Here is a 19,477-nt window from a genome sequence, read left to right on the forward strand (position 1 = left end):
ATGTTGGAGACAGGCCTTTGGGCACGTCAGCGGGGAATGCCCTAGATTGTATTAACTGAGGTGGGAAGACCCACCCACTACAGGAGGCACCATCCCCTAAGCAGGGGATGCAAGGAGTGGAGAAAGCAAGCTCAGCACGTGATGCATGTATCCTTTGCTCTATTCCCACTGTGTGTGGAGTGTCACCAGCTGCTCCAAGCTCCTGAAGCTCCTCACCTTGACAGACCATAACCAGGACCTGTTAGCTAAGAGCTAAAATAAGCCCTTTTTCCTTTAGGTTGCTTTTTTTTTTTAGGTTGCTTTTTTAAATTTATCGACAACAAGAAAAGAATGCAAGGTCAAGACAATAGTGATTAATCTCAAAGACCTTAAGGGGAAAAAGTGTCACTTAAAAGAGACAATTGTATGCAAAATACAAAGTAGTACGCTAATAGCAGCATAAAATACAGGCCTGGGGCTGGAAAGATGTATAAAACAGTATAAATATAAATACCAGTAAGAACACAGGCCTTAAGCGCACAGGCTACTCTCTCAGAGGACCTGGGTTCAATTCTGAGAGCTCCACCCACAAGGTGGCTCACAACCATCTCTAATTCCAGTCCCAAAGGATCTGCCGCCCTCTTCTGGCCTTTTCGGGCAATTCATGCGCATGGTACAGACATAACATACATGCAGGAAAAATTAAAAACACCTATACACATCAAAATAGATAAATCTTAAGAGAGGGCAAATCAAAATCAGACAACTAGGACTGTAGCTCTTCAGGAGGTGGGGAAACGGTGGGTAGCTTGACTTCATTTTAAATAAATAAAATCCCAGTCAAAGCTGGGTGTGGGGCTCAATAATATAAGCACACACGGAGCTTCTAAGATTCCCAAGTTCAATCCCCAGCACCACACATAAGCAAAAAACTGAAATATCTGACAGATTAAAACCTGTTCTATTCCATTAACCATGACCCAGACCCTAGCTGCAGTGACTTCATGTTAACAAGACACACAACAATGGTGTCACAGATGTATGCAGCATGCATAGATTATTCTCAAACTAAGTGTCATTAATAAAGATTGTATTTTCACATACTTGGAAAACTCTGACAGTAGTATTGTAAGGCGCATAGTGCTGTTATTCTAAATGCCCCACAATAAAAGTTTGAAAAGACAAAGAATCTGGAGAAATAAAAGCCACCAGACATTTTTTGCTGACTCCAAGGTAATTAGCCAATGCCAAGTACTAGAGAATACAAATGCTTTTCTGCCTTCCTGATTTTGCTGAGAGAGAACAAGTCATTCTCCAAAATGTCTTAAAAGAGTTATAATCGCCACAGAGACCATGGAGAAGCTGGGAAACTGGCTCAGCTGTTAGGAACACTGGCTGCTCTTCCAGAGGACCCAGGTTCAATTCCCAACACCCAAACGGCGACTCACAATGTCTGCAACACTACAGTCCCAGGAGGTCCGACACATTTTCCGACCTCCACGGCACCAGGCACACATGTGGTACAGTAGCTGTGAGAATTGCTTAAAGTACAGCATCCTAGGGCAGGGTAGAATACTGGCCTAGAACAGTGCAGGGCCATGGGTTTGAGCGTTAGGACCACGACAGCGCAGAGACCCTAACTGGAGCACACCCCATCCCAGTTAGTGACCCTGAGCCGCTCAGAAGAACAGAAAGTACCCCACAAGCGGAGGTAAGAGCAGCCATTTCACTTGGTCAAGTCAGAGGCATACCTCACACTGTTCATAGAACTAGATTCACTGGCATGAGTTCATATTAATAGCAACAACCTAATGGGGAAGTTTAAAACCTACATAATGTCAGCAGACCCTCCCGGAAGCTCTGAAAAAGGAATAGAGCACTGTCTGACCCTCGTCCTAACCACGAGGTGGGGGTAGTGAGGGGCTCCTGTGTTTGGCAGACTGGCCACCACTTTGCTGTTTGTTTCATAGTATTCTGAAAATACATGGCCACTTCAAAAATAAAACAGTGAAGCTAGCAGAAAGTATGAAGAAAACACCTAACTTTTCTTCCTCCTTTATACAGCAAGTCTATGTTCTTTGCTTCGGTTTGAAGAAACCTCGTACATATGTATGTTTGTGTGCGCGTGCAGGTATGCAAGCGCAGACATACGCTGCTTAAAACACTAGATGAAAACACGCTGCACACACAGCTCTCTAGTGGACCTTGGGAGACTGTTCCACACATGTGTCTCTGGCTGCACTTTACTATTTACATCAGCTACAGAGCGTAACATGTAGGAAGATACCCACTTAGCCAAACCCACATTACAGCGTGTCTACTTCTAGTTATCATTACTGTTTATTCCATACAATATTGTATCATTATATGCGCACATCTGTGTGCAGGCACAATTATGTGTGCGAGATGAATCATTACGAGAAGCACCTGTTATAAGAGAAGCAAGTAAGTGTAAGCAAGAAACCAGTATATCCACAAAGGAAACAAGAAGATGCCTTTAAATTAAATGCCTGGTGACTAAAAGATGCCAAACATTCTCACAGAGTTGAAAGCAGACTAATGCATTAGGAAAATGAAAATGGGACAAAAAAAAAAAAGAAAAAGAAAAAAAGAAAAAAAAAGAAAAGAAAGAAAGAAAGAAAGAAAGAAAAGAAATGAAGGAGGGTGCAACAGAAAGATAAAAGAGAGTTTTTTTAAGAAATGGGAAGGGGAGAAAAAGGAAAAGATATTATATAAATAAGGCAAGATAAGGGGGAAACAATTGGTACTTGTGCCTTGCATAAACTGAAGGCACAAAATAGAGTTGCTCAATAGATTTGAGACACGCACTACTTTGCAGACAAGCTTGGATGCCACATGGTTTAGATGAGTATTTGAGCCTTTATTTTAACATAGTAACCTCTGGCTATTTCTACCAGGCTGAGAAGCATGGGAGGAGGCTCTCCCAAAAAGGACGGTGGGCAAGTAACCTTTCCACAGTGCGCCTGGCTTCTTCTCTTTCATTACTGACCTCCTCGGCAGGGAAACAGTCACATGTCATCACACAAACAAAGCACGCCTTGCCTTGGAAGAACCTGATTTTAAATAAAAACAAAGATTTAAGTCTGAGTTGCTTCTACCTTCTTGAAAAAAAAATTCTTTTTGGACTCAGTCAGGGCTTGCTCCTCTAATACACTACCTAATATGAGACAGAATCAACAACTTACCTCTTCCAAAAGGCTAGGATTTGAATGCCACAGCACAAATTGACTCATGTTTTGTCCGTTAATGCATCAGGGGTTTCTTTACATGAAGCCCATTTCAGAGTCCATAGGTAGCACAGGGTTCTGCAAAGCTGGAAACCACACAAATGTCAATACACATGCCTAGGTTCCCACTGGGACGCAATTACATTATGAATAGCAGCTACACCATCCGGACACTTAGATATGTGATTTGGTGGACACGACCCCGGACATGGTTGAAGTGGCCAAGACTATACAGAAACAATCATACTGAGCTAGAAGATCTCAAAATTTAAATTTTTATCATATTTAAATATATTCTAAGATGGCGGCACAGTAAAAGGATATACAGTGGGGTTGAGTGGGATACCAGTAGCATCCAGGAATTGCGAAAAGATATAAATGTTAACAAACACAAACTTGACTGCAAAAGGGGGTATTTACATGTTTACTTTTGGAGTTTTCAACTGATTTGAAGAAAAGCTCAGGTTTAAAATCTATAGATGCTTACTAGTGTCTTAGGCAAAACACAACCAGCAACATAAATTCATGGTCTCCTAATTCCCTTCTATCCAATCTAATGGCACATTTTGGGGACCTTTCAAGATCTTGATAGCCCATGCACAGCCACCTCACTGGGGCTGCATGTAGGTGGCAGCTCTTGCCGAGATCCCATTACACAGCACTATGTGTCGTGTGGACTGTATTTCATCTGAGAGCTCAAACAAGGTGGTTACAGTACTTGCTTTTGCAGAATGCATTCTCATTTTTTTTTTCATTACATTTAATGGCGCTTTAAACAAGGGAAACACTCTAATCTTCAAGGTTTTTGCTTTGGGCAGGGGTTGTACAATCGTTCCTTCGCATCAGGTGAAGCCTAACTGTGTATTTATAAATCACTGTTTTGATATTCGTTGCAAATCTCATGAATCTTTCAAATGTTGTATGCTAACGTAAGAAATCTTTAAGGAAAAGAAAGCTTATACTGCTGAAAAGGCATTTATACCACCATCTGACAACGCCGGTTTATTATTCGAAGACCTCCCTCGTATCGCCTCCTCACCCCGTTCTCCCCAGAATCTCCCCAGAAAAGTAAAGGTAGCCACAGGAAGCCTTAATCCTCTCCACCAAGAGATTAGGACCTATTTGTAAATTTCACTAACTTTAAAACAAACGCGTCCGGATTTTCTTCTGCAACCTTATCATAGGGCAGGGAGGGGGCAAGCAAAGTAACCTGGAGTTGCGTGTGCATTCAGAGGCGGGATGCTGGCACCTGGGATGCTCTTGGCGGCTGCACTCGGGTACAAACCCTTTCCTACTGGCATCTACCACTCGCAAGGCACCGACCTACAGAAGACCGGGTCGTTGTCCCCTACTCCATCACCGGCTGAGGAACGGGCAGCGACTTGAGCGCGCCGCCGCTGGCCCAGAAGCCACGTCGCCAGCACACGCTGGCGCCGCCAGGTTCCTAGAAGACTTACTTCTTCCAGGTTCTCGGCCCGAAGCGGAGTCCGCACGCCGGCTATCCTTCCTCTCACTGTGTCCCTCTGACAGCTCGGGACTCCTGCCCCAGCGCGCAGGCGCCTCTCCCGCCTCCACAACTTCCGCGTGTGACGTCACTTCCGGCACCGCCACCTCCAGGGATCCCGGGCTCTTCAGGTTCTCGGTAATTAGCAGACGGGTCCGGGTGTCTGCCTCTGATATTGCACTTTTCTGGCTGTGATGCTGCAGGTTCGCTTCTGAGGTTGTTACTTTACCTCTGTGAGCCTGACCCAACTGTGAAAAACACTAGTATGCACAACCTTGGGCTGTTGTGCTACTGGAGATAATGCATAGAAAGTTCCAGCATTCTGCAATGAACATTAAGTTACTCCTCTACCCCCCGCACCCCCCCACCCCCGCCCCATGAAATGATATAGTCTCTTGTTCCGCATATGTGAGTGACAGACTAAAACTACTTTTGTTCATTGGTTAGCTGATGACTGGCTACCTTCCCTTTTTGGAACCTGATATATCGTATATAGGAACCAACTTGAAGTATAATTGAGAGCATTTGCTGCTGAGTTACCGTGCTAAGTGCGGGGGTCGTGTGTGTGTGTGTGTGTGTGTGTGTGTGTGTGTGTGTGTGTGTGTGTGTGTGTTTACGGTTTCATTTACTCTTCTAGTTCAAAGAAACGTCTCAACGTGTACTTTAGAAAGATGACAAAGCTAGCTAGTAGTAGTGTGGAAATGCGGTTGATGGATTAATGTTCCAAATAACCCAGAACTCCCCCCGCAGACCTGTAGAAGAATATAGTTAGACTAGATGACGTGTTTCCAGCGCTATATTCTATTAGAACAATAACTTGTGTTGTTTTCTGAGACAAGGGCTCCCTGTGTAGCTCTGTCTGGCCTCCTACCTGAAGCCCCTAGTGTTGACAGGTGTTACAGGCACGTGCAGCTGTGGGCCTTTGTCTGCAGGCAGGAGGAGGGACGCTCTGTCTTGCTCTGTCTCGGGAAGCTTCGAGCTCGGAAATAGGTGAGCCGAACCTCTGCTGGCAGCAGGCTGCCAGACCCAAATGTGTTAAAGGATAGTTCCTTGCAGATCCTAACCCACACAAAAGGTGTCAAAAGCTGGCTCTTTGACGAAAAACCTATCAAAGGTGCCCTGGAGACAAGGCCAGGGAAGTGTCCTGGGAGTGTCTCCTGCTATTCAAGTAAGCTTAGTTAAAAAACCCAGGGGCTGGAAGATTGCGGGGCACATACCCCCATCCCTTCCCCATAGCTCTCTGCCCTTTTCCTTTTAAGCTTAGTGAATTAAAATCTAGCTGTTTGCCTCTTTTGTCTTTATTTTAATAAAGTGTAGTCTGGCCTTTCACAAGCCAGAGCCCCCCTTCCCCCTCTGGAAGGGACGCAGATTTCTCTTGTCTCAACCCCGGGTGAGAGCAGCTGCTGGTGCTTCCTCCAGTCTCAGAAGGTCTCCTTCACGACCGGGTCGCAGGTCGGAGCATTCTTCAGCTAGCCTCCAGAAGGCTGAAAAACGAAACAAAACAAAACAAAACAAAAACTCTGTGGCCAGATTTTCAGCCCAGCCTTTCGAAGAAAAGAACCCACACGCAGCCACTCCTGGCTTAGACCAAATGATTATTTGTAATTCTTCTTCTTCTTCTTCTTCTTCTTCTTCTTCTTCTTCTTCTTCTTCTTCTTCTTCTTCTTCTTCCTCCTCCTCCTCCTCCTCCTCCTCCTCCTCTTCTTCTTCTTTTTACTTTGCCACAAGGCACAAAGTTAGCCAGTGATAGTTCTAGAATTTGAGCCTCTTTAGTTCCATTTATTATTCATTTATTCAGAAACAGGCACTGTAGATACAAAGATGAAGACAATGAACACTCACTTAGGAAAGTTTCCTACCTAGTGAGGGAGGCAGCGCTTTTAAGGGAAGGGTGGGTCAGTGTCAGCATTATGGTAGGCACATCTAGTCCCATCACCAACCGTTGGCACCCCTTCCCTGTGCTTCCAGAAAGCCATAACTTGATTTTTAGAAATACAAGCTGATAATGTTTTCTTCAAAAATTAAACCACTAAAAACTAGACTTCTAAGATTTACACCGATCTCATAGTCAGCTACAGGAGACCCAGACACTGTGCGCCATGGCCTTTGCACTTTTTCAAAAGGGTTCCTCTCACGTCATTTGCCTCTTCAACTTCTTCTTCCCACTCACTGGTTTCTGTAGTTACCTTAGCTTCTAGGAACAACAGGACTGATTGGCAGTAATCTGTATGAGCAGAGAACCCTACTACTGGACAGGTTACCCTCCATGTCTACAATGGCACAATTATCCACTGTGACAAGGTTGTATCCTAGAGCAGGAACACTCGTGGGAACCAGATGGTCCTCACAAGTGATAAAAGCTACAACTTTCTACAACCAAACTATTGGCCCAGCCCAGGTCACCTGTTTGGTCAGCTGTTCAGAAACCGATCCCTTCCTTCTTATCTCTCTTGTATAAAGTGGCAGAGTTCCTGGTAGCCGCTGAAGGCAGGCTCGAAGTCACTGAACCCATATCTGTTCTTCCCAGCATGCTGCACTGATTAAATCTTCTTTTTCTGACCTGCCACTCTTGACATTGCTTTGCTTGGCATATTGGCATGAGTGGCCAGTTCTAATGCCTAAAGCCCTGGGAACAGTGTTTCTTTAAAAAAAATTTTTTTTTTAAATACTAATATCTGTCTTCACTTTACATCCCAATTGTAGCTCTGTCCCTCCTCGCCCCTGGTCCCACCCTCTCTCCCTCCTCCCTCCTCTCCCCCCTCAGAAAAGGGGAGCCCCCTCATCCCTGCACATCAAGTTGCGTCAGGGCTGAGTACATGCTCTGCCACAGGGTCCTGGCAAAGGAGCCCCACTAGGGGGAAGTGATCAAAAAGCATGCAAGGAAGTCCTTGTCAGAGACAGCCCCTGCTCCCCTTATAAGGGGGCCCACATAAGACCAAGCTGCCCATTGGGGTACATATGTGTAGGGGGTCTAGGTCTAGTTCATACCTGGTCCTTGGTTGGTGTTTCAGTCAACTTGGTTAAATCACAGATGATATTTATTCAATCAAATGTTATTTTAGGTGTTTCTGTAAAATTTCTCAAGTGGAAATAACATTTCCATTTCCATTAAAATTTTTTCAAATTTATTTTTATGTGTGGGTGTTTTGCTTGCATGTATGTCCATGCACCATGTGCAAGCCTGATGCTATGAAAAGGAGGCTAGAGAAAGGCCTCAGATTCTTTGGGATTGGGGTTACAGACAGTTGGGAGCTTCCATGTAGGTGCTGGGAATTGAACCCTGGTCCCTCCAGAAGAGCAGCCAGTGCTCTTAGCTGATGAGCCATCTCTTAGCCCCAATTAGTTGGTTTTGAATAAAACGGGCCTTATCCAAGGGGTTGAAGGCCTTGAGAGGGAAAAGGTTGAGGTAGGTGTCACGTGGAAATGAGAATTCTGCCTCCAGGTAGCTATCTGCCTTTGGACTGGAGCTGCAGGACCAACTCTCATGGGACTCCAGGCTGCTGGTCTACCCTGGAGATCTCAGGTGTGCTAGCTTACACACTTGTGTGATCTGGTTCCTCAAGATAATCTAAGTTAATGGCCATATGACTTTAAATAAATCACTTCACCTCTCTAGGCTCCAAGGTCTTTGTAAAAATCTTAACTGAACAAACACTACATGTCATAGGAAAAGGAGTAAAATTTACCACTGTGCCCACTAGGTGACAGGAGATAAAGTCAGTCTGTCTCTGTTTTTCTCTGTCCCCTTCACCACTCCATCTCTCCTTTGACCTACTGAACTATTACCTATAATGATAACGTTTCAGTGTCCCAAGACTTTGGGAGCTGATAGGTCTTAAACATTTGCTGAACAAGTAAAAAAGTAAATGAATTCCTGGAATAGTTCTCAGCTCCTCTGACCACCTCTAGTGCCCTTACCCTTTTACCTATTAAAAAATATTCTTGGGCTGGAGAGATGGCTCAGAGGTTAAGAGCACTGGCTGTTCTTCCAAAGGTCCTGAGTTCAATTCCCCAGCAACGACATAGTGGCTCACAACTATCTATAATGAGATCTTCTGCCCTGCAGGTATGCATACAGGCAAAAATAAATAAATAATAAATATTTTTAAAAACCAAGCTGCTGTTTTTAAAAAAAAAATATTTCTTTTTAAAGTATGGTGGGTATAGAATGGAAAGATGAGACAATAGATAAGAATACAGAGGAAAACGGAGAGAAAACCATTACATCACCTTTGTTTGCCTGTTTAGAGACATCACCTATATATCCCAGGGTGGCCTCAAACCCATGGCAATCCTCCTGCCTCGGCCTCCTGAGTACTGGGATTGCAGGCTTGAACAACCATACCAAGTACCATTCTACTGCGCTCAGCAAAGCCAACGCCCAGACACCAGTGAGTGGACTCACTGTAAAACACAGGAGGGTAGCAATGGTGAGATTTTTTTTTCCTTTCAATGAGCCTGAATTTAAGCTATCCCAAGGAATCTTGGGATTCTTTGCCTGACAGAAAACAGATTGAGCTTTTCAGCAGATAGAGATCTGGAGGTGGAGAGGAAGAGCCACCTCTGTCCTTCTCATAGGTAGAGAAGGTAGAGACCCACATCAGCCAGCAGGCAAAATTCAGTATGTACGATAGGGTTTACCGTTTACCCTCCGGGCACTATATTGGTCCCCGGAGCTTAGAAAGGTTTCTTTGAAGCAGTAATGAACCTGCGATGCCTTCGTGAACTGAGGATACAGGGCAAAGCAGTCGCCACAGGGAAAGCAACGCACTAGCACAAAGAGGTAACACGCAGCTGCTGTGGAGTGCTTAGAAGGGTACCCCAGGAAGCAGCAGCACTTTGTGATGAGCTGAGAAAACTTATAGAAGGCTGTGGAAGTCACACCAACGATCAGAAGACCATCAAATGACTCAGCAGTCTTACGAACAGCAGCATGGTAGAACCTGCTTAGCTGGCATATTACACACCCATGAACTCAGCAAATTTGGGAACCGTGCATGTAGACAATTTGGTACCGTAAGGAGAAGAAAAACCAGCACGCCGCCCACCAAGCTGCATCCTTAGCCTCAAAGTGTGTGACCCTAATTGATAGGAAGGTGGGTGGTCCTGTGGTTGAGGAGCAGGCAGGGTCACCACTGGGTGAACCTGATAGTAACTGCCCTTTGAACTTTGCCCTCTAAATACCTCCCTTGCCTCATGCTGGCTCTGCCCCCTCCCGCCTGCCCCCCCCCCCCACCTTGAGGAGCCAGCTCTAAGCTGCCAAGCAGTTTAATGGATTTATTTACATGGAAGATTGTACCAAGAGCCCCTGTGGGAGACACCACAGCGAAGTCCTGGGCTCAGCTAGAAGAAAAGTCCAGAGGCACAGCGGTCAGTGGCCGACTCCTACAAGATGGAGATTACGGAGTGTCCCAAGGCGCTCCAAAGTACGTTCTTTATCTCCCCCTGCTGCAAGGGGTGGGGTGTAATAAGGCCACCCCGGGCTATTAAACCTCGAACTCTGCCTATTCAAGTTTCTAGGATGCTGGGACAGAAGTATTTACTCCTAGATGCCAGTGTCTGAAAGGAGACAAAACGGAAGTTAATGTTTCTCCTAAGAAGGGAGGTCGGTGCTGCCCCCCCCCCACCCCCCACCCCCCAACGCTTCCGCCAACAGCACACACTAGGAGAGTCAGATTGGCCGTGGTTTTACAGGCAGTAGATAGAGATTCCTGTCAAGTAGCTGCACGCTCCCATCAGGCTGTTGTCATCGCTGGCGCCTGCAGGCCTGCTTTTGAGTGATTGGCTGTCCTTGCCATGTGGGCTACCAATTGCTGGAATGACTCTGTTGCTTGTCACGGGCCGGGGGGTGGGGGGGTGGGGGTGGGCGCTTCCAGGGCACTCAGCATGTTTCTACTCGCCAGACCCTCTCTTAGTTCTAAGAAGCAAAGAACCCACCTGGAAATAATCTCTAGACATCATTAAAACTTGTGACACATCGGTGGAGATTAACACGTGTGTGTTCACTTGTCAACCCGCACACTGTCTTCTGGCTACTTGGTGGACTTTGGCAACCGTGAGAAGCCATGGACCTTGGCAGATGGCTGCTTTGTGAGCATGTGTTTGACATCGGGGGTGCGACCCAGAAGCTCGGCTTGCCTTTGGCCATTCTCTCTGCTAGCCCAGGAGGACCGCCCCCTGCGCCCCCGACACCTCCGTCCCCCTCACCCCCCACCCTTCTCCCAGGAGCGCAGCCCGCCCAGGGGAGCGTGTGGCGCAAGGGGCAGGAGGCGGTAGCGGAGGCTACCATTGGCTCAGCGCTTGCCCCTCCTCTCCGGGCGGCTCAGAAAAGGAGCCCGGGACTGCCACAGGCGTCAGAGGCACCAGATACCTTGACAAAAACCGAAAATGGCTGAGTATCTGAGGCTGCCCCACTCCCTGGCGCTGATCCGCCTCTGCAACCCGCCGGTCAACGCCGTCAGGTACCGCCGCAGGGACAGAGGGGTGTGGCGGGCCTGGGTGGGGACTTGTGGGCCAAGAAGGACTGGCCAGTAAGCAGTTGTCTCCTGCCTTCTGTTCGCTGTTGATTCGTCTGGTTCTGGCCGGTCAGGAACCTACAGAGGGGAGGCTGGTGCAGCCAGCAGCTGCCTGAACCTCTTTACTGCAACCTTCCTGCTGGCTTGCAACTCCAGCTTCTCTGTGAAGCCAGAAGCTTCAGAGTATGGTCCCCATGCGTGTCAACTCTCCCTGTCAGAGGAGGCCCTACTGAGTAGCATTTTCTGAAAAGCTGAAGTTTCGTTTAACTTCACCTGCGATGCTCACCTGCGCAGTGAACTTAGCACATTACTTTTAGAAGTGAGATCTGTCGTCGTCTTTTTTGAAAAATGATGAAGTTCGTTTACCTTGTTCATTCCATGTCACTGGCGAATAGAGTATAATTCTGTGTTAGTCTCAGGAGTTGCCCACACACTGACTGCTGAAATGGTGGACAGAATCATGCCGAGTCCTACTGTGTCCCTTTCACCGGTGAGACGTTGCTAAAATCCCTTCCCTAGGGGAGACCTCCTACGGCCCAAAGGACAAACCTAGATGCAGTTTCAGCCAAGTTCACTGCGTGCGGGGCGCGAGGGGCGGGGTGCGGGAGGGGGCAGCACCTGGTTTATCAGGCTTACCTTCAGAAGTGGAGGAGGAGCTGCCACAGGGAAAGCAGCCCCACTCGCAAAGACGACTGCTCCCCCATGGTCATTAAGAGTCCCCTCCCCTAATCCTTCCCTACCTCTATCCTCTAGTCCTCCCCCAGAGACCTGAGGGTGCAATTAAGGCAGAGAGGGGCGTTAGATAGTCTGGCAAGCTTCCTTGGAAGCCAACCATCAAGGCGCACAGCTTTGATGATCTTTGGGGAACAGGCTCAGCCAAACCTGCAACGGTTCGGCTGGGAGACTAGTCCTGCACAACAGACGTGACCAGCGAACCATTCACTGCAGAGAGGGCTTCTGTGACGGACCAGATAAATGGTTCCATCCAAATCTAGCTCGGTAGATTAGTTGTGAGTTTATTGAGGTGAGTTATCAGAATATAGTTGCTTCCAAAGCAAAGGAACCCGTGGAAGGCCCACCCCAGCACGAGGGACTCACGCAAGCCTAGTTCAACGGCAGAGCACCCCTCCTCACAGTTGCTTCCGCTCCTGTAATCCTGGGGATGGGTCTTGTGAATCTTGCAGCTTTCTGAGCTTCCTGGGCATCTTAAACATCAGTCCATTTGTTTAGCTTCCAGTGCCTCGTAAACATCTTTAGTTTCCTGGATTTTAGCCTTTCTCCCACTTCAGGGGAGAACATTTTAATCCCGAGGAAATCTCTATACAACAACAGAATAAATAAAGTAAAAACAGGGCCTTTTGGTGAATATTCCCATCACAAGGTGCTGGAGCAAAACCCAACAGATGCCAGGTTGGCACACAACTGGAAGCTCTGCGTTTAGGAGGCTGAGGCAAGAAGAAGCCTTGTTCTATTCAGATGCTGTGACCAAAAAAAATCATTAAAAAGAAAAGAAAAGAACATACTAATTTTATAGAGATTTTAGACCACACTGCCATCAGATTTTATTTAAATTTTTAAAAATTATTATTTTCATTTTATGTGTATGGCTATTTTACCTAGATGTACATCTGTGTACTGCATGCGTGCCTGGTGCCCATGAAGGCCAAATTTTTATCCTCATTATAAATATTATACCTTTTTTTTTTTCTGAGACAGGGTCTTACTATGTAATCCTGGCTGACCTGGAACTAGCTGTGTGAACTAGGCTAGCCCCAAACTGGCAGAAAGCTACCTGCCTCTGCCCCCTCCCCCCAGGTATTGAGATTAAAGGTGTGTGCTACCACACCTTGCTTAATACTGTACTCATTTTAACGTGAAGAATGGCACATGCAAATATGTCCACTTACTGGGTGGAAGCAAAATAGTAATCATGTCAATTTCACTCAGGGATCTCAACCCAGAGACCACCAGGAAGTGGTCACGTCATGTGTTTTCACAAAGCAATATGAGATGTGTTTAGGGTGTTTATATACTGATAGGATTACTAGACAGAGGGATTCTACTCAGCTTTCTGTTCACAACGGGGTGCTATGTCCATCAAAGGTGAGGGGAAAAGGCCCCACAGTGTCACTCCCATAGTCCTTCTGGTACTATCCTGTATGTTTCTAGCATTTAGCTTGCTCCGTCCCTCCCCAGTCTGGAGAAATGTAAGCATCTCTCTCAAGAAGTTGTACGGGTTAAATGAAAATGGGCATTGTAAGGGATGCCACACTTGCTGGCCTCCTTATATCTCTGAGTAGCCTGTGGTCAGTCCCCTACAGACGGCCCCTTTCTCCGCATCTGCCTACGCCTTGTGGGGATTTTGTTTTCTTTGTTTGTTTTTTGAGACGGGGTCTTTCTGTGTAGTTCTGGCTGTCCTGGAACTTGATCTGTAGACCAGGCTGGCCTTGAACTCAGAGATAATCCTGCCTCTGCCTCCCAAGTGCTGGGATTAAAGGTGTGTGCCTCCAACCGCTGCCAGACTGAGGTTTTTGTCCTCTTGGGCCCTAAACTTTCCTATCTGTTTTTCTCTGAACTTTAATTTTAGGTAAATTGTTCACCAACTTTAACAGTTTCGTTGTTGTTGTTTTTAACTGTAATTTTAAAAAATTGTTTTTAATCTTTTTGGCCTCCTTTCCTAATTTTATGCAAGAAGCTATCTTAAAAAAAAAAGATTTATTTATGTATATAATGTTTTGCCTACATGCCAGAAGAGAGCACCAGATCTCATTATAGATGGTTGTGAGCCACTATGTGGTTGCTGGGAATTGAACTCAGGACCTTTGGAAGAATAGCCAATGCTCTTGACCTCTGAGCCACCTCCGCAGCCCCTGCAAGGGGCTATCTTTTTCTACCTGAATGAGATTTTGTAACTTTTCTAAATTTCTTTTCAACGAATTAAAATCCCTGTTCCTGTAGTAGGCTGCCATGTTTGTCTCCATTCTGGGAAAGTCAAGGTTTTTGTTTGTTTGGTTGTTGGTTTTTAGAGACAGGGTTTTTCTGTGTAGCCTTGGCTGTCCTGGACTCACTTTGTAGACCAGGCTGGCTTCAAACTCATGGTGATCTGCCTGCCTCTACCTCCCATGTGCTGGGAAAGGTATGTGCCACCATGCCCAGCCGGGAAAGTCAAGTTTATTCCTAAGTGTAGCACATGGCTGATTGCTGAGCCTGTCTCACAAAGCAATGGGTTTCAGCATTCTTTTTTCCTACTATAATCTACATAGTTTAAAAAAAAACTTTAAGTACATAAAATTTGAAGATTCATATATGCATGCACAATGTAGAACTGAAAACAGAATTTCCTGAAACAAAGCTATTGTTACAGATTTTGGAATAGTCTACTTTTACTTCTTTTTCTCTGTTTGGGGAGGGGAGGAGAAACTAGGTGTAGGCCACCAATTTGATTTGATAAGCTTTGGTTTAAGTGATGACAGAAAAGGAAAAAAAAAAAATCCAGTAGGAAAATTCTGCCATGCTCAAAGAAACTAAAGGGTTAAGGCCAACACTTACAAAATGTTGTCTTGTTTTCTTTGTTTGTTTGTCATGTTTACATAGGTGTGATGTACATGAATGCGTGTTCAAATGTACATGTGTGTGTGTGTGTGCTCACGCCTTTGTGCCCACGTGTGAATGTTGAGCTGGTGGTTGAGCCTGAGGGTCTGCCTTGTGGCCTCTCCACCTTGCTCATCGAGGCAGAGCTCACCCATAGGGCAGGTCTAGTTAGCTGCCCTGCTCCTAGGATCCCGCCTCTTCGCCACACCCACCCAGCATTTACACAGGTTCTGGTCCCCAGTCATCCTGCTTGCTGCTTTTGTTGCAAGTGCTTTAACTACCGAGCTGTTTTCTCAGCCGATGAGTGTTGTCCGCACTCTAGCCTCCACTTACACATCTGGCTTTGTAAGGGGTAGGAGGGGGTGTGGGGTGGGGGTCAGAGGCGCTCCCTTAGTTTCCATGGACTTTTCCTTGCTGGAACCTCTCACTAAGCTGACGGTTTTCCTTTCCTCGTTTCTGAAGTCTTTCGAGGTTCTACATGAACACAAACAAAAGAGGAAGAGTGGGTAGAAGATGGGAGGAGTTGCTGTCTTCTCCCAGCACCCACTGAAGTCATTCCAGCTCAATTTGAGACCACCGCTTAAAACCAGCCAGCCCTTTATAGCCCCGTGTTCACACCAGCCAGCCCTTTATAGCCCCGTGTTCACACCAGCCAGCCCTTTATAGCCCCGTGTTCACACCAGCCAGCCCTTTATAGCCCCGTGTTCACACCAGCCAGCCTTTATAGCCCCATGTTCACACCAGCCAGCCCTTTATAGCCCCGTGTTCACACCAGCCAGCCATGGATAGAAAGTGTGGCTTTTAGCCGGGCATCGTGGCGCACTCCTTCAATCCCAGCACTCGGGGAGGCAGAGGCAGGTGCATCTCTGTGAGTTCGAGGCCAGCCTGGTCTACAAAGAAAGTTCCAGGACAGCCAGAGCTACATAGAGAAACCCTGTCTCAAAAAAACAATTTGAAATAAAGAAAGAAAGAAAGAAAGAAAGAAAACGTTATTTTATCCAGGATGTTTAGGTCTCTATTGCGCGCACACACACACACACACACACACACACACACACACACACTTTATTTTTCTTATATAAAAACTATTAGCAAGCATTTCCACTTTCTGGGGTATTAGAAACAGTCTAGAAATGAATATAATTTATATGTGGAACAAGACTTTTGCATTAGGGATTTGAACATATGAGGAATTTGGAATTCTGGGAGAGTTGGAAAGCCTTTGAACCAATTTCACATATAATCTGAGGAGCAACTACATGTAAATTTTGGACTCGTAAATACTATGTAGTGCTTTTTAATCTATTTCATGGCCAGTCGAAAGCCAGAAATTCTGTTTGATTCTTTCTAGGTTATAGCATGAAAAGTAACTGGGGGAAAGGTAACCGCCGTGCACACAGGGCAGGCTGGTTGAGGAAACTGAGCATGCAGCGGCACTCAGGAAATATCTCCTCTCTCCACCCTCTCCTCCTGGGCTGTGGTGTGGAGGACACGCTTGTGCCAGCTGCTGGGGTCCCTCCTGAGCCACTAGAATCTTTAAAGCTGGAACATTCCTCAGGGAACACAGGCGACCCTTGACCCTGTGTCTGACAGTTGCCTCTGCCCTACTTACTTTTCTCCCCTTAACCTAGAGGAAACCAAACAAAGCTATTTTCCTTTTCTAGTTTTCCCTATCTGTGAACTTTCCCCCAAATTACCAAGAACATAAATAAAAGAGAAGAGCCTGGGTAAAGTGCAAAGATCCAATGCCTCCCCGCAGTGCACCGCTGTGGTTGTTTTGGCTCAGTTGGGGCCATACTTTACCCAGAAGGAAAAGTAGCCAGCTGTCTGGGTTCCACCCCTGGCATCCAGCCAACCAGGGTGAGGAACTAGTCACACCCACCATGGAAGGATCCCTAATGAACACACAGATTGTTTTCCCCTTGTCATTGTTTTGTGAGTAGTGCAGCCTAACAAGTATTATAGTGTTTCCAGGTTATGGGCTACTATAAGTAGCCCAGATGTGATGTGTGTACGCAGGAATACTAGCACATTTCCACGAGGGTTTTTATTATATGAAGACTTAGGTGCCTTGTGGGAGAGGGTCACTGGGCTCTTAGTTCCCATAGATGCAGAGGGAAATGCATATGCTTTGTGGGCTGGTAAATATTATGTAACAGTTCTCAAGGCCTGCCATGATTCGATTGCTAATTAACCAGTCAAAAGCCAGGGGTTTTCTTTTTCTTTCCTCCAAGTTCAAGGGTGAAAAGTAACTAGGGGAAAGGTAACTACCACAAACATGCTTACTGGAGAGTAAGATCAGGATCTGCCTAGAGAAATAGTTTAAATCCTTCACTGAGGTTAGCCAGACACATTCGCTTCAGTTCAGGTGGGTGTTGACTTGGTTCCCAGGCCTGGCCCTGGGTACAGTGGCATGGCTCACCCATGTGCACAGACACAGAGAAAGACACATACAGACACACACACAGACACAGAGACACACACACAGACACAGAGACACATATAGATACACATGCAGAGAAACACACATATAGACACACATGCAGAGAAATACACAAACACACATGCAGAGATACACACACAGACACACACACACACAGACACACAGAGGCATATATAGACACACATGCAGAATACTCACACACACAGATACATACACACACAGACACAAAGACACACACATGGAGATACACACACAGACACACAGAGACACATACAGACACATAGAGAGACACACAGACACACAGGCACACACAGGGAGGCACACTCACAGAGACACACACATACACACAGAGACACACACAAATGCACACACACACAGATATACACAAAGACACACACAGACACACACATAGACATAGACACACACACACACATAAACACACACATTCACCCCTGTAATTCACTTAGTTAAAAATTTCCTGTTTTAATTTTGAGCTGAACACACAACACACACACATGTACTACTGAAACCACAGTTTTGTGAAGCAAAGCCGACTTTGGAGGTTAGTTAGGACTGTTTGGCTTTCTTTATGCTCCTAAGCCTCAAACTTGATTTGATGAAATTTTAATGAAAACAAAACTGTTCACAGGGGAAACAGCTGACGTGACCAAAGCTGAAGCACTTGCTCAGCACGCAGGAAACACCATCTTTCCGATAGCCTGCCCCCAGCCCTCAGCCATGACTGGTCCCTTCAGACTGTGGTAGTCCAGGCTCCTAGTGGCAACATTCTCCTTAAAACAGCTCATCCTTCACCTTCATTTCTAGTTTTTGAGCTCTTCAGCGTTACCAGAAACATCCATGAAAAGGGAGGCGTGGTTGGACTGGGAAAGGCCAGTCACGTTTCATGGCACTGGGTTTGGTGACTCTGGTTGAGGCCCATCTTCGCTCTCTGACGGTTTGTTGTGACGTTTGCTTTGAATTTTTGAAATAAGACTTCATTCTACAAGGCAGGCTGCCCTTGAACTTGTGACACTCCTCCTCCTCCTCCTCCTCATTCAAGCATCCAACGGCTGGGATTACAGATGTGAGCCACCACTGGGGCTGCCGTTCTTTACCTAGAAGGAAAATTCTGTGGCCTTCCATATCCCTTTGTCTCCCATATGCCGGTAAGCCCACCTACACAGATAAAAACATAGCTGTACCCAGGGAGCCTGAGGCTCTGATAAACTCAGAGGTTTTCCATCCAGTCATGTGTAGCCATGTCTCCCAGGGAACGCCCTGGGCGATCTGAGAAGCCTAGGATGGCTGATGCATTCCTTTCTATAACAGAGCTCCACAAGTGGAGATTTTCATAACCTGGAGTGGGTGCGCCCAGCAGTGGCGCGTCCCTTAAAATGTAATGGCTCATAATCTATTTTCTAACTAACCAGTCAAAATTAAAAGGTTAAAGAATAGAAAGTAAGTAGGTAAAAGACAGCTGCCATGTAAAATTGCCGGGTCCCTTACTCCCTAAGGACTTTGTGTTCCTCACGGATTTACCACAGTTCAGCATGTTCGCCAAGTGAATATCTTCCCAGGATTGCCTTTGTTTTGCGCTTTACTTTTGATCTATCTTATTTTTAATTTTTGTGGGACATCATCTTTCCAGCTTACTGGGTCTTGTTGTTGCTGTTAGGACAAGGTCTAGCATGCAGCCCTGACTGGCCTTGGGCAGATCCACTGGCTTTTGCTTCCCAAGTGCTGAGATTCGTGGTGAGAGCCACCACGGTGGCCTACTGAGCTATTCTTTGAATAATTCTTTTTCTCTCTCCTCAAAATATTATAAATCCTTAACTGTCTTACCTAAGTTTCTTTCTACTCCAGTCAAAGTCTAGGGCTCTGTGGAAGGAGGGTACCCTACACCTTGCCCAGAACAAGGCCTTTCACGTCTCTAAAACCGCTACCCTCATGTAAGAAGGGACAGTGTGTTTTTCAGCAACTACAAACACATATGCACACAGCTGAAAACAATCTTTCTTGAAACCAAACCTTAAACCTCCTATGTTTGGCGTGTTTTATTTTCTTATAATTTTTTTTTGAAAGTTGCACAAATTTAACTTAATAAACCTTAGATGTTTTCTGCTTTTTTTTTTGTTTTGTTTTGTTTTGTTGTCATAATAGTTTCAAAGGAAGGAGGAGCTTGTTGCAGTGACACAGG

General features: G+C 46.0%; 2 protein-coding genes across 4 annotated transcripts in view; one reads left to right on the plus strand and one right to left on the minus strand.

The window, feature by feature from the left end:
* Positions 1–4,805, minus strand: part of MAP3K13 (mitogen-activated protein kinase kinase kinase 13) — a 162,623-nt gene extending 157,818 nt beyond the window's left edge. For 2 of the 3 annotated variants that reach the window (XR_014783251.1, XM_084801742.1), the window contains exons 1-3: positions 4,685–4,805; positions 3,186–3,313; positions 2,949–3,053 (exon numbers count right to left, since the gene is read on the minus strand). The gene's annotated coding sequence lies outside the window, so the exon portion shown is untranslated. The remainder of the gene's footprint in view (positions 1–2,948; positions 3,054–3,185; positions 3,314–4,684) is intronic. The other variant, XM_084801743.1, reaches the window with a different exon arrangement.
* Positions 4,806–11,039: 6,234 nt separating this feature from the next.
* The window catches only part of EHHADH (enoyl-CoA hydratase and 3-hydroxyacyl CoA dehydrogenase), a 31,343-nt gene continuing 22,905 nt past the window's right edge, over positions 11,040–19,477 (plus strand). The window contains exon 1 of the mRNA XM_084801745.1: positions 11,040–11,192. Coding sequence (XP_084657871.1) covers positions 11,119–11,192 — 74 coding nt within the window. The 5' untranslated portion in view covers positions 11,040–11,118. The remainder of the gene's footprint in view (positions 11,193–19,477) is intronic.

The sequence above is a fragment of the Acomys minous genome (assembly GCF_964271855.1).
Source record: "Acomys minous genome assembly, chromosome: 11".
Lineage (NCBI taxonomy): Eukaryota > Metazoa > Chordata > Mammalia > Rodentia > Muridae > Acomys > Acomys minous.